This window comes from Camelina sativa, chromosome 3 (genome assembly GCF_000633955.1).
Source record: "Camelina sativa cultivar DH55 chromosome 3, Cs, whole genome shotgun sequence".
Classification (NCBI taxonomy): domain Eukaryota; kingdom Viridiplantae; phylum Streptophyta; class Magnoliopsida; order Brassicales; family Brassicaceae; genus Camelina; species Camelina sativa.
In genome coordinates this window covers 3,123,544-3,135,365 of record NC_025687.1, presented here as the reverse complement: position 1 = coordinate 3,135,365, position 11,822 = coordinate 3,123,544, and the positions used below count along the sequence as shown (strand labels likewise).

Here is an 11,822-nt window from a genome sequence, read left to right as displayed (position 1 = left end):
TGAGNAACAATCCTAGGTTGTTATCAACATCCATTATGATATATGAGTTTACATGTGTTACCTGACAAATGTTGTTTCAAATCGCCATTGGCCATGTACTGGTAGATGAGGGCCAAGCGATCTTTTTCATCGCAGTATCCAACAAGACTTACCAGATTTGTGTGGTAAACCCTTAGAAGAAGTTCTCCCTATCCAAATACGTACAAGATATACATAAACTTAAACTTACAAAATGGAGAAAAATTAATTATGGTGCCAAAAAAAAACCTCTGTTTTGAACTCTTTATAGCCTTGAGCTGATGATGGAGAGAGTAGCTTAACCGCTACTTCTTCTGTACCATTTATATAACCATGGTAGACCATCCCAAACCCTCCTTTACCCAAAACTCTTTCAAAGTTATTTGTCATCGCAAGGACTTCGGCATATGTATATCTTCTCTTTTTTGTTACTATTGATTGTTGGCTTGATGATGGACCTAGAACCGTACACATAAAATAAGAAATCACTATCATTTCTCTGTGAAATTTAACTATGTATTGGTTTGATGACTTTGTTACAGATACCTTTTCCGCTTGATGGGCGTCTTTTAATACAAACAAAAAGAAGAGCGATCATTGCTATTATAGCAGCCAAAGAAGCAAGTGATGCAACAACTGGTAACATGATGCTATTTTTCTTTTTGTTGCATGAACCGGAAGAACAGAGGTTTGGATTTCCTTCAATGCTAGTGTTGTAAACATGCTAACTAAGTGTTAGTGAAGACATNCCAAGATGGTTGGCAAGGTCATCAGGAGTGGCTGGTAAAAGAAATAAGAAGCTAAATTATGCCAATTTTGCTTCATGTGTGTTGTTGTAATGCTTGAGATCTTTTTCGATGATTTTATAGGCTGAAGTGAATTACCTTGGCCAGTTTTCTCACCGTCATCTTGTGAAGCTGATTGGTTATTGCCTAGAGGATGAGCACCGTCTTCTTGTTTATGAGTTCATGCCTCGGGGTAGCTTGGAGAATCACCTTTTCAGGAGTATGTCCTCCTTCCTCCCAGGCTGGGGTCAAACTTTAAGCTTTTATGAATATTTAGGGTTTGTTTTTCTTGGGTTTGCAGGGGGTTTGTACTTCCAACCATTATCTTGGAAACTCCGGTTGAAAGTTGCTCTTGGTGCTGCAAAGGGCCTTGCTTTCCTTCACAGTTCTGAAACAAGAGTGATATACCGTGATTTCAAGACTTCTAATATCCTTCTTGACTCGGTATTTTACACTTTACTCATTTTTGATATGATTGCCATGACAGAACTGCTAAAGTTTTAAGCTTTATGATGGTACATGATGGCAGGAGTACAACGCAAAGCTTTCTGATTTTGGTTTGGCCAAGGATGGGCCAATAGGTGATAAAAGTCATGTCTCTACACGAGTTATGGGTACACACGGATATGCTGCTCCCGAATACCTTGCAACCGGTAATTGTCAACTTCTTTTTTGGTCAAATCTTTGTTTTCTGGAATTAGCTTCTTCTTATGACTGATCACTTTTCATATTTTACTTAGGTCATCTAACAACAAAGAGTGATGTCTATAGCTTTGGGGTTGTCCTTCTGGAGCTGTTGTCTGGTCGTCGAGCTGTGGATAAGAATCGTCCGTCTGGAGAGAGGAACCTTGTGGAGTGGGCTAAACCATACCTCGTAAACAAAAGAAAGATATTCCGAGTCATTGATAATCGTCTTCAGGACCAGTACTCTATGGAAGAAGCATGTAAAGTGGCTACTCTGTCTCTGAGATGTCTCACCACAGAGGTTAAGCTGAGACCAAACATGAGCGAGGTTGTTTCTCACCTCGAACACATTCAGACTTTAAATGCTGCTATAGGGGGAAATATGGATAGAACAGAGAGAAGAATGCGTAGGAGAAGTGACAGTGTTGCCAGCAAAAAAGCGAATGCGGGTTTTGCTAGGCAGACCGCTGTTGGCAGTACAGTTGTTGCTTATCCTCGTCCATCAGCCTCGCCACTGTATGTTTGAAGAAGGATAAACAAGTCTTGGGTCTGTGTTTTTTGATCAAAACATTTACAGGACATGAAGTTCCTGTATCATGTCCTGTCTATGGAATCTGGATGTACAGTTTTGTCTCTGTTAATGTAAGAATTCAGTTCATCTCTCTATACAGGACGACAAACATGTAATTTTGATCTTTGTAACGGGAGCATTAACATAAGGATAAATTAGCTCTCATATCTACTTGTTATCAAATATGCTCAGGACATCAGGCTGTGCAATATCTGCATTGACATAGTTCTTGAAAATAAAAAAATGCAGTGGAACGAATGCTGCAGGTGTAGAGTGGAGATTAACGTGCCTTAGGGTTCATATCAGTACTGAAGCTTAAGTTAATGTCGATGGATCTCACTGTGTCTATGTCTCTTGTCCTCTTGTTTTCAGATACCACACAATCCTTTAGTTCATGAACTACATGAGACATGTTGGGTCTTTCTCGGGAAGAAGAGTTGATGCATGTCATTGCTAATTCAAGAGCTTTCCATGCAGAACCAGAGTCATAAACCCCTTGAAGTTTAGGATCCACAATATTGCTAAGGTCTCCTCTAGTGAGCATAAATTTCGCCCATTCTGCAATGTGAGGCATGTCGCGGGTTTGATCGATCACTGGTTTGTTTGTGATGATTTCTAATAATACAACGCCAAAAGCGTAGACATCACTCTTCTCAGACAACCTATTTGTTTGGTAATATCTGCAGGACGAGATGATTATGATTCTTTTGTGAATATGGTTTCCAGAAAAAAGCAAAAGACACTTACTCATGATCAAGGTATCCAAATGTTCCGGCAACACGTGTAGACACATGACTTTCATCTCCAACCGGAAAAGATCTTGATAGCCCAAAGTCTGCAAGCTTGGCATGTAATTGATCGTCCAATAGTATGTTAGAACTTTTTACATCTCTATGAACTATCAGCGGTTTGCAGCCAATATGTAAGTATTCCAATCCTGTCTCCAAAATTCAGGTTTGATAATTAATCATTAGAAACTTTTGTTAAATGGGTGTAATCTAGAAATGGAAATGTCCATTCTCTGAAAAAAAAAAAGAAAACGAACCTAGTGCGGCATCAACTGCTATGTTTAGTCTATCAACCCAGCTAATTATGGAGCTACCTGCATGTATTAACATAGTCATGAATGTCAAACAATCCTAGGTTGTTATCAACATCCATTATGATATATGAGTTTACATGTGTTACCTGACAAATGTTGTTTCAAATCGCCATTGGCCATGTACTGGTAGATGAGGGCCAAGCGATCTTTTTCATCGCAGTATCCAACAAGACTTACCAGATTTGTGTGGTAAACCCTTAGAAGAAGTTCTCCCTATCCAAATACGTACAAGATATACATAAACTTAAACTTACAAAATGGAGAAAAATTAATTATGGTGCCAAAAAAAAACCTCTGTTTTGAACTCTTTATAGCCTTGAGCTGATGATGGAGAGAGTAGCTTAACCGCTACTTCTTCTGTACCATTTATATAACCATGGTAGACCATCCCAAACCCTCCTTTACCCAAAACTCTTTCAAAGTTATTTGTCATCGCAAGGACTTCGGCATATGTATATCTTCTCTTTTTTGTTACTATTGATTGTTGGCTTGATGATGGACCTAGAACCGTACACATAAAATAAGAAATCACTATCATTTCTCTGTGAAATTTAACTATGTATTGGTTTGATGACTTTGTTACAGATACCTTTTCCGCTTGATGGGCGTCTTTTAATACAAACAAAAAGAAGAGCGATCATTGCTATTATAGCAGCCAAAGAAGCAAGTGATGCAACAACTGGTAACATGATGCTATTTTTCTTTTTGTTGCATGAACCGGAAGAACAGAGGTTTGGATTTCCTTCAATGCTAGTGTTGTAAACATGCTAACTAAGTGTTAGTGAAGACATAATACAAAATTAAGACAACAGATTTAATGAAAAAAGATAGTTAAGAAGATTTACTTCAATTTCAATCCCTTTTTCACTTTATCGAGTAGAGCTTGAGGGACTGAACCACTAAGGTTGTTTCCGCTTAAGTTTCTGTCTAGGTTCAAAAGACAAAACATCAACATACTGGGGTACTAAATTGGTAATGTGTTCATATAGCTGACCGAGTAACTTACATGACTAACAATGATTTCATTTTGGCTAGAAATTCAGGTACTCCACCTATTAAATTATTATTTGACAGGTCCCTATCATTTGCAAAAATGATACAATTAATTATATTGCTCTGCCTTGATAAACAGAGTATTCATGTAGACCGAAGTACTTACAATCTTTGAAGCTCCGTAAGATTTTGGATCCCAGGAACTATAATTCCAGTTAGTTCACTTGAGGACAAGTCTCTGGTGATAAGATTATAACACACAAGTGTAAGATATTAAGAAACACAGAGCTTTCATTTTTTTTTTATATTACTAATGACCATGATACGTACAAGGAATGGATTCTTGGTGGTGTAGACATATTGGTGTACTCGCNTACATGATGGCAGGAGTACAACGCAAAGCTTTCTGATTTTGGTTTGGCCAAGGATGGGCCAATAGGTGATAAAAGTCATGTCTCTACACGAGTTATGGGTACACACGGATATGCTGCTCCCGAATACCTTGCAACCGGTAATTGTCAACTTCTTTTTTGGTCAAATCTTTGTTTTCTGGAATTAGCTTCTTCTTATGACTGATCACTTTTCATATTTTACTTAGGTCATCTAACAACAAAGAGTGATGTCTATAGCTTTGGGGTTGTCCTTCTGGAGCTGTTGTCTGGTCGTCGAGCTGTGGATAAGAATCGTCCGTCTGGAGAGAGGAACCTTGTGGAGTGGGCTAAACCATACCTCGTAAACAAAAGAAAGATATTCCGAGTCATTGATAATCGTCTTCAGGACCAGTACTCTATGGAAGAAGCATGTAAAGTGGCTACTCTGTCTCTGAGATGTCTCACCACAGAGGTTAAGCTGAGACCAAACATGAGCGAGGTTGTTTCTCACCTCGAACACATTCAGACTTTAAATGCTGCTATAGGGGGAAATATGGATAGAACAGAGAGAAGAATGCGTAGGAGAAGTGACAGTGTTGCCAGCAAAAAAGCGAATGCGGGTTTTGCTAGGCAGACCGCTGTTGGCAGTACAGTTGTTGCTTATCCTCGTCCATCAGCCTCGCCACTGTATGTTTGAAGAAGGATAAACAAGTCTTGGGTCTGTGTTTTTTGATCAAAACATTTACAGGACATGAAGTTCCTGTATCATGTCCTGTCTATGGAATCTGGATGTACAGTTTTGTCTCTGTTAATGTAAGAATTCAGTTCATCTCTCTATACAGGACGACAAACATGTAATTTTGATCTTTGTAACGGGAGCATTAACATAAGGATAAATTAGCTCTCATATCTACTTGTTATCAAATATGCTCAGGACATCAGGCTGTGCAATATCTGCATTGACATAGTTCTTGAAAATAAAAAAATGCAGTGGAACGAATGCTGCAGGTGTAGAGTGGAGATTAACGTGCCTTAGGGTTCATATCAGTACTGAAGCTTAAGTTAATGTCGATGGATCTCACTGTGTCTATGTCTCTTGTCCTCTTGTTTTCAGATACCACACAATCCTTTAGTTCATGAACTACATGAGACATGTTGGGTCTTTCTCGGGAAGAAGAGTTGATGCATGTCATTGCTAATTCAAGAGCTTTCCATGCAGAACCAGAGTCATAAACCCCTTGAAGTTTAGGATCCACAATATTGCTAAGGTCTCCTCTAGTGAGCATAAATTTCGCCCATTCTGCAATGTGAGGCATGTCGCGGGTTTGATCGATCACTGGTTTGTTTGTGATGATTTCTAATAATACAACGCCAAAAGCGTAGACATCACTCTTCTCAGACAACCTATTTGTTTGGTAATATCTGCAGGACGAGATGATTATGATTCTTTTGTGAATATGGTTTCCAGAAAAAAGCAAAAGACACTTACTCATGATCAAGGTATCCAAATGTTCCGGCAACACGTGTAGACACATGACTTTCATCTCCAACCGGAAAAGATCTTGATAGCCCAAAGTCTGCAAGCTTGGCATGTAATTGATCGTCCAATAGTATGTTAGAACTTTTTACATCTCTATGAACTATCAGCGGTTTGCAGCCAATATGTAAGTATTCCAATCCTGTCTCCAAAATTCAGGTTTGATAATTAATCATTAGAAACTTTTGTTAAATGGGTGTAATCTAGAAATGGAAATGTCCATTCTCTGAAAAAAAAAAAGAAAACGAACCTAGTGCGGCATCAACTGCTATGTTTAGTCTATCAACCCAGCTAATTATGGAGCTACCTGCATGTATTAACATAGTCATGAATGTCAAACAATCCTAGGTTGTTATCAACATCCATTATGATATATGAGTTTACATGTGTTACCTGACAAATGTTGTTTCAAATCGCCATTGGCCATGTACTGGTAGATGAGGGCCAAGCGATCTTTTTCATCGCAGTATCCAACAAGACTTACCAGATTTGTGTGGTAAACCCTTAGAAGAAGTTCTCCCTATCCAAATACGTACAAGATATACATAAACTTAAACTTACAAAATGGAGAAAAATTAATTATGGTGCCAAAAAAAAACCTCTGTTTTGAACTCTTTATAGCCTTGAGCTGATGATGGAGAGAGTAGCTTAACCGCTACTTCTTCTGTACCATTTATATAACCATGGTAGACCATCCCAAACCCTCCTTTACCCAAAACTCTTTCAAAGTTATTTGTCATCGCAAGGACTTCGGCATATGTATATCTTCTCTTTTTTGTTACTATTGATTGTTGGCTTGATGATGGACCTAGAACCGTACACATAAAATAAGAAATCACTATCATTTCTCTGTGAAATTTAACTATGTATTGGTTTGATGACTTTGTTACAGATACCTTTTCCGCTTGATGGGCGTCTTTTAATACAAACAAAAAGAAGAGCGATCATTGCTATTATAGCAGCCAAAGAAGCAAGTGATGCAACAACTGGTAACATGATGCTATTTTTCTTTTTGTTGCATGAACCGGAAGAACAGAGGTTTGGATTTCCTTCAATGCTAGTGTTGTAAACATGCTAACTAAGTGTTAGTGAAGACATAATACAAAATTAAGACAACAGATTTAATGAAAAAAGATAGTTAAGAAGATTTACTTCAATTTCAATCCCTTTTTCACTTTATCGAGTAGAGCTTGAGGGACTGAACCACTAAGGTTGTTTCCGCTTAAGTTTCTGTCTAGGTTCAAAAGACAAAACATCAACATACTGGGGTACTAAATTGGTAATGTGTTCATATAGCTGACCGAGTAACTTACATGACTAACAATGATTTCATTTTGGCTAGAAATTCAGGTACTCCACCTATTAAATTATTATTTGACAGGTCCCTATCATTTGCAAAAATGATACAATTAATTATATTGCTCTGCCTTGATAAACAGAGTATTCATGTAGACCGAAGTACTTACAATCTTTGAAGCTCCGTAAGATTTTGGATCCCAGGAACTATAATTCCAGTTAGTTCACTTGAGGACAAGTCTCTGGTGATAAGATTATAACACACAAGTGTAAGATATTAAGAAACACAGAGCTTTCATTTTTTTTTTATATTACTAATGACCATGATACGTACAAGGAATGGATTCTTGGTGGTGTAGACATATTGGTGTACTCGCAGGTAAGACCATCCCACAAGAATTGTTGAGGAACACATGGATCTCCTTGCCAACTAATCCTACTTAATTGATAGCTTGTTTCTATGCTCTTGATAGCAACGACTATAATGGAAAGGAAAAACTTAAAGTAAGTATATAGAAAAGTATATACTCATATGTTAGCTGATCACATACCGTCATTTGCATTAGTTTCGGACTGCGGCAACTCAACTGTTGTAAAAGCCTCAATAGCATTAAGGAGGGGAGGGAGAGTTGACTTTGGAGTTCTTATCAGTTGCAAATGGCATGTCCCTCCTTTGCATTTCACAGGTGATGTGTTGAATAGTGTATCTACTAGCAATTCCTCAGGGCTAACAGGTCCGTAACTAACATCTTGACCTGCGCTGATGTTGAACTCCCTGGTATCATTGTCCCTTAAGGACTGGATCTCAGCAACGTGAAGGTATGCATAAACTAAGTCGTTAGGTGTTTCCAAATTCCATGAAATAGTCAATGGTGAACTCACATTTGCAGGTGTGGCTGCCGTAGCAACTACATCTTCTGGTAGTTCATAGTCGTTGTCAGAAGTGTTGATTGAGAGACTTGTTCGTAACAGTCTCCAACCCGGCATGAAGAATGGACTCCAAAGACGATCATGGACATCTACTGGGTACCTGAAGAGATCTTATTCATCAAAGTGGTTTGGAATAATCTCATTCAAGAATTGAAAGATATATGTCAATATATTCACTCATCGTCATTTGGTTTTGAGTTACCTAATAACGTCTTTGGAATCGGTCAAATAAACGCGGAACAAGTTCTTCAAGGAACCAGACTGAGGAATATAAGTATCATTTCTCAATGGTCGTAGCTCTAAAGCTGATATTAGCGGCGTAGTTGTTCCAGTCTTAACAAGGCAAACTTGTAAAGAAGTTGACCTTGGTATGTGAATGATTTCCTCCCTTGTGCCGTTTATATTTCTTTGCAAATCGACCGTGGTCCATATATTTGGACCAAGATAAAGGTCGAACTTTGGTTGTGTATTAAGATTATCGTAGTTTCCGTAGGTAAACATGGCTACGATCAGGTAGTTTGTGCCTTGTATGACGCTAAGAGTATAGCAGTTCCTTTCTCCATCCGGAAAATATCTTAAAACTGTGTATGGCTTTATATATTCCATCCCCGAAACATTTTGAATCTTACCACTTTTTCCGCTTTTGATGAAATCAGCGTCTGATCTGAATGTTAACTTTGTCATTGGTTCCGTGTAAGGAGACTCATTGGCTTGTAATCCACAATCCAAACTGATGAATCCTTGAAAGACAAGAAAAAAATGAAGGAAATAGTTTACAAGTGTTTAAGTTTGGAAACTAAATTAATGTCTAGGAAAAATGTTTAGAAATTAAAGAGGAAAAAGCTGTACCTTGTTGATCTTGTGCTTGAGCAAATTCAGGAATGCCAAAAGGCATAATAATTAGGAAGACCGATAGAAGTCCACGGAGATTTTTCATTATCTTACTCTCTCCAAGAAAAGCAAGGATCACAAACTACCAAAATACTTATAATCTAAACATGACACATCAAACCTTCTGGATATATAGAAAACGGTTGAATAATTATATAAATAATTAAGTTTCACTTATATTGCTGGTGGGAAAAAGTCGAAATAATTTATCAAGTACAATGATATGAATATATGTGGTAAGACTTTTTTCCAAGTGGAAGTATTAAAAACTTCTTTAGGGATTTATTTTTTATAAAGTTTGGATATTCCATTTGGCCCATATCCAACACGAATATTTTAAAACAAATATAGAAGTTTCCAGACGATTTTTTTTCTTAAACAAACAGCAAATTTAACATACATGCAGGGCTGGTGAGAACGTTCTTGCGAAGTACGAACAATGTTGGGGAGCGTGCCTTGTTTTCATTTTACCAAGATCAGTTCAAATTCACATCAGAATTGGGTGACAGAGACTACCGTAAGATACGTGTTCTACCCGCCAGTATTATTAAATTAAATGGAGTAGTAGGGAAAACCGAAATATATAGGTTTAACTTGGCTAATGTAATTTGGATAGAAACCGGAAGGTCCGGAACCGATGATCTTTAACTAATAGTCAATGGCTAAGTTAATTCAGAGGAAGCCTCTAGGCCAATGGTTGTCCACCGGGACTGGCTTCCTCTGACATCTGTTCACTGTTGACTATCAGTTGTCGAAAAGAAAAATGAACTATTCTGTTTCACATGCATTAAAAAATCATTAGTATTAATTCGTTTACGTAAGTTAAGTTATTTTATTGCTATTGACCCGGCTTTTATTGTTATGAAGAATGATTTGGTTCACATTGTATTAATTCAAATCGGAACGCGACAGCAAAATCATGTCCCCATCCATATTTGATATTGCAATCCATATCTTTTTTCCTTGTTTTAATGACTGCCAGCACTGTTTATATAGCTAGCTAGTTTTATTTTTTGCTAATTGACGTATGCATTAAGTTGACTTTACCAGCTCATCAAAGGAGTATGAAACAGATATACATACATACATAAATGAAGTCATGATGCTTCAAGGCTTTGATAGTTTGTTAAAATTTTGATTTGGTTGAGAATTGATAAGTAGTCGCGAATGGAGACTTGCATGAAGTTTCTGTTTCTCGCTTTTGCCACTTTCATCATCATACACCAAGTTCAGTCTCAGGATCAACAAGGTACTTTTACTTCTCCCTCTGATATATAGAACTTGATTTTCCAAAAAAAAAAAAAAAAATCAGTATCTTTCTGATGTATCTCTTTGGTTATTACCAGGATTCATCAGTATAGATTGTGGATTACCTTCCAATGGGTCTCCTTATGTCGAACCAGTCACCAATATCACTTACATCTCTGATGCTGGTTTTGTCCACGGAGGAAAGACTGGTACCATCACAAAAGTCTCTGAGACAGACTTTATCGCAAAACCATATACGGTTTTGAGATACTTCCCTGACGGAACGCGAAACTGCTACAGTCTGAATGTCACTCAAGATACAAATTACCTCATCAGGACAGTTTTTGTATATGGGAATTATGATGGTCTTAATATTTTCCCAAGATTCGACCTCTATCTTGGTCCTAACATTTGGAAGTCCCTAGATCTGAGAAGAACAGGTTTTGGTGCTGTCGTTGAGGAGATTNGGCTTTATATATTCCATCCCTGGAACATTTTGAATCTTACCACTTTTTCCGCTTTTGATGAAATCAGCGTCTGATCTGAATGTTAACTTTGTCATTGGTTCCGTGTAAGGAGACTCATTGGCTTGTAATCCACAATCCAAACTGATGAATCCTTGAAAGACAAGAAAAAAATGAAGGAAATAGTTTACAAGTGTTTAAGTTTGGAAACTAAATTAATGTCTAGGAAAAATGTTTAGAAATTAAAGAGGAAAAAGCTGTACCTTGTTGATCTTGTGCTTGAGCAAATTCAGGAATGCCAAAAGGCATAATAATTAGGAAGACCGATAGAAGTCCACGGAGATTTTTCATTATCTTACTCTCTCCAAGAAAAGCAAGGATCACAAACTACCAAAATACTTATAATCTAAACATGACACATCAAACCTTCTGGATATATAGAAAACGGTTGAATAATTATATAAATAATTAAGTTTCACTTATATTGCTGGTGGGAAAAAGTCGAAATAATTTATCAAGTACAATGATATGAATATATGTGGTAAGACTTTTTTCCAAGTGGAAGTATTAAAAACTTCTTTAGGGATTTATTTTTTATAAAGTTTGGATATTCCATTTGGCCCATATCCAACACGAATATTTTAAAACAAATATAGAAGTTTCCAGACGATTTTTTTTCTTAAACAAACAGCAAATTTAACATACATGCAGGGCTGGTGAGAACGTTCTTGCGAAGTACGAACAATGTTGGGGAGCGTGCCTTGTTTTCATTTTACCAAGATCAGTTCAAATTCACATCAGAATTGGGTGACAGAGACTACCGTAAGATACGTGTTCTACCCGCCAGTATTATTAAATTAAATGGAGTAGTAGGGAAAACCGAAATATATAGGTTTAACTTGGCTAATGTAATTTGGATAGAAACCGGAAGG

At 37.4% G+C, this 11,822-nt stretch overlaps 4 protein-coding genes and 1 pseudogene across 4 annotated transcripts; 2 read left to right on the top strand and 3 right to left on the bottom strand.

Moving 5' to 3' along the window:
• Positions 24-740, bottom strand: LOC104778605 (probable LRR receptor-like serine/threonine-protein kinase At1g07560). The gene is made up of 3 exons (XM_010503059.2): positions 565-740; positions 268-476; positions 24-188 (listed from the first exon to the last, which is right to left on the bottom strand). The coding sequence occupies exons 1-3, from the start codon at positions 662-664 to the stop codon at positions 24-26; spliced, it is 474 nt and encodes a 157-aa protein (XP_010501361.1). The 5' UTR covers positions 665-740.
• LOC104778604 lies at positions 876-2,206 on the top strand (annotated as a pseudogene).
• Positions 2,206-4,519, bottom strand: LOC104765620 (probable LRR receptor-like serine/threonine-protein kinase At1g07560). The gene is made up of 10 exons (XM_010489372.1): positions 4,484-4,519; positions 4,320-4,391; positions 4,167-4,238; positions 4,006-4,083; positions 3,750-3,910; positions 3,453-3,661; positions 3,247-3,373; positions 3,104-3,160; positions 2,806-2,995; positions 2,206-2,738 (listed from the first exon to the last, which is right to left on the bottom strand). Exons 1-10 carry the CDS (start codon positions 4,510-4,512, stop codon positions 2,339-2,341), a joined length of 1,395 nt encoding a protein of 464 aa, XP_010487674.1. The 5' UTR covers positions 4,513-4,519; the 3' UTR covers positions 2,206-2,338.
• On the top strand, positions 4,536-5,414 carry LOC104765630 (protein kinase APK1A, chloroplastic-like). Its single transcript, XM_019243341.1, has 2 exons — positions 4,536-4,664; positions 4,752-5,414. Exons 1-2 carry the CDS (start codon positions 4,622-4,624, stop codon positions 5,219-5,221), a joined length of 513 nt encoding a protein of 170 aa, XP_019098886.1. The 5' UTR covers positions 4,536-4,621; the 3' UTR covers positions 5,222-5,414.
• LOC104765640 (probable LRR receptor-like serine/threonine-protein kinase At1g07560) lies at positions 5,414-9,231 on the bottom strand. Its single transcript, XM_010489394.1, has 13 exons — positions 9,137-9,231; positions 8,490-9,027; positions 7,909-8,387; positions 7,692-7,836; positions 7,528-7,599; positions 7,375-7,446; positions 7,214-7,291; positions 6,958-7,118; positions 6,661-6,869; positions 6,455-6,581; positions 6,312-6,368; positions 6,014-6,203; positions 5,414-5,946 (listed from the first exon to the last, which is right to left on the bottom strand). The coding sequence occupies exons 1-13, from the start codon at positions 9,222-9,224 to the stop codon at positions 5,547-5,549; spliced, it is 2,616 nt and encodes an 871-aa protein (XP_010487696.1). The 5' UTR covers positions 9,225-9,231; the 3' UTR covers positions 5,414-5,546.

What these genes read in the sequence shown, in the direction of transcription:
- LOC104765630 (XM_019243341.1), top strand. Translation starts at nt 4,622, where the DNA reads ATGGGTACACACGGATATGCTGCTCCCGAATACCTTGCAACCG. An exon ending in TCCCGAATACCTTGCAACCG is followed by an intron (nt 4,665 to 4,751) that starts GTAATTGTCAAC and finishes TATTTTACTTAG; the next exon opens with GTCATCTAACAACAAAGAGT.
- LOC104778605 (XM_010503059.2), bottom strand. Translation starts at nt 664, where the DNA reads ATGTTACCAGTTGTTGCATCACTTGCTTCTTTGGCTGCTATAATAGCA. An exon ending in ACGCCCATCAAGCGGAAAAG is followed by an intron (nt 477 to 564) that starts GTATCTGTAACA and finishes GTACGGTTCTAG; the next exon opens with GTCCATCATCAAGCCAACAA. An exon ending in ATAAAGAGTTCAAAACAGAG is followed by an intron (nt 189 to 267) that starts GTTTTTTTTTGG and finishes GTATTTGGATAG; the next exon opens with GGAGAACTTCTTCTAAGGGT.
- LOC104765620 (XM_010489372.1), bottom strand. Translation starts at nt 4,512, where the DNA reads ATGTCTACACCACCAAGAATCCATTCCTT. An exon ending in ATAAAGAGTTCAAAACAGAG is followed by an intron (nt 3,374 to 3,452) that starts GTTTTTTTTTGG and finishes GTATTTGGATAG; the next exon opens with GGAGAACTTCTTCTAAGGGT. An exon ending in TTTGGATACCTTGATCATGA is followed by an intron (nt 2,739 to 2,805) that starts GTAAGTGTCTTT and finishes CTCGTCCTGCAG; the next exon opens with ATATTACCAAACAAATAGGT.
- LOC104765640 (XM_010489394.1), bottom strand. Translation starts at nt 9,224, where the DNA reads ATGAAAAATCTCCGTGGACTTCTATCGGTCTTCCTAATTATTATGCCT. An exon ending in ATGAAATCATTGTTAGTCAT is followed by an intron (nt 7,292 to 7,374) that starts GTAAGTTACTCG and finishes GAACCTAGACAG; the next exon opens with AAACTTAAGCGGAAACAACC. An exon ending in TTTGGATACCTTGATCATGA is followed by an intron (nt 5,947 to 6,013) that starts GTAAGTGTCTTT and finishes CTCGTCCTGCAG; the next exon opens with ATATTACCAAACAAATAGGT.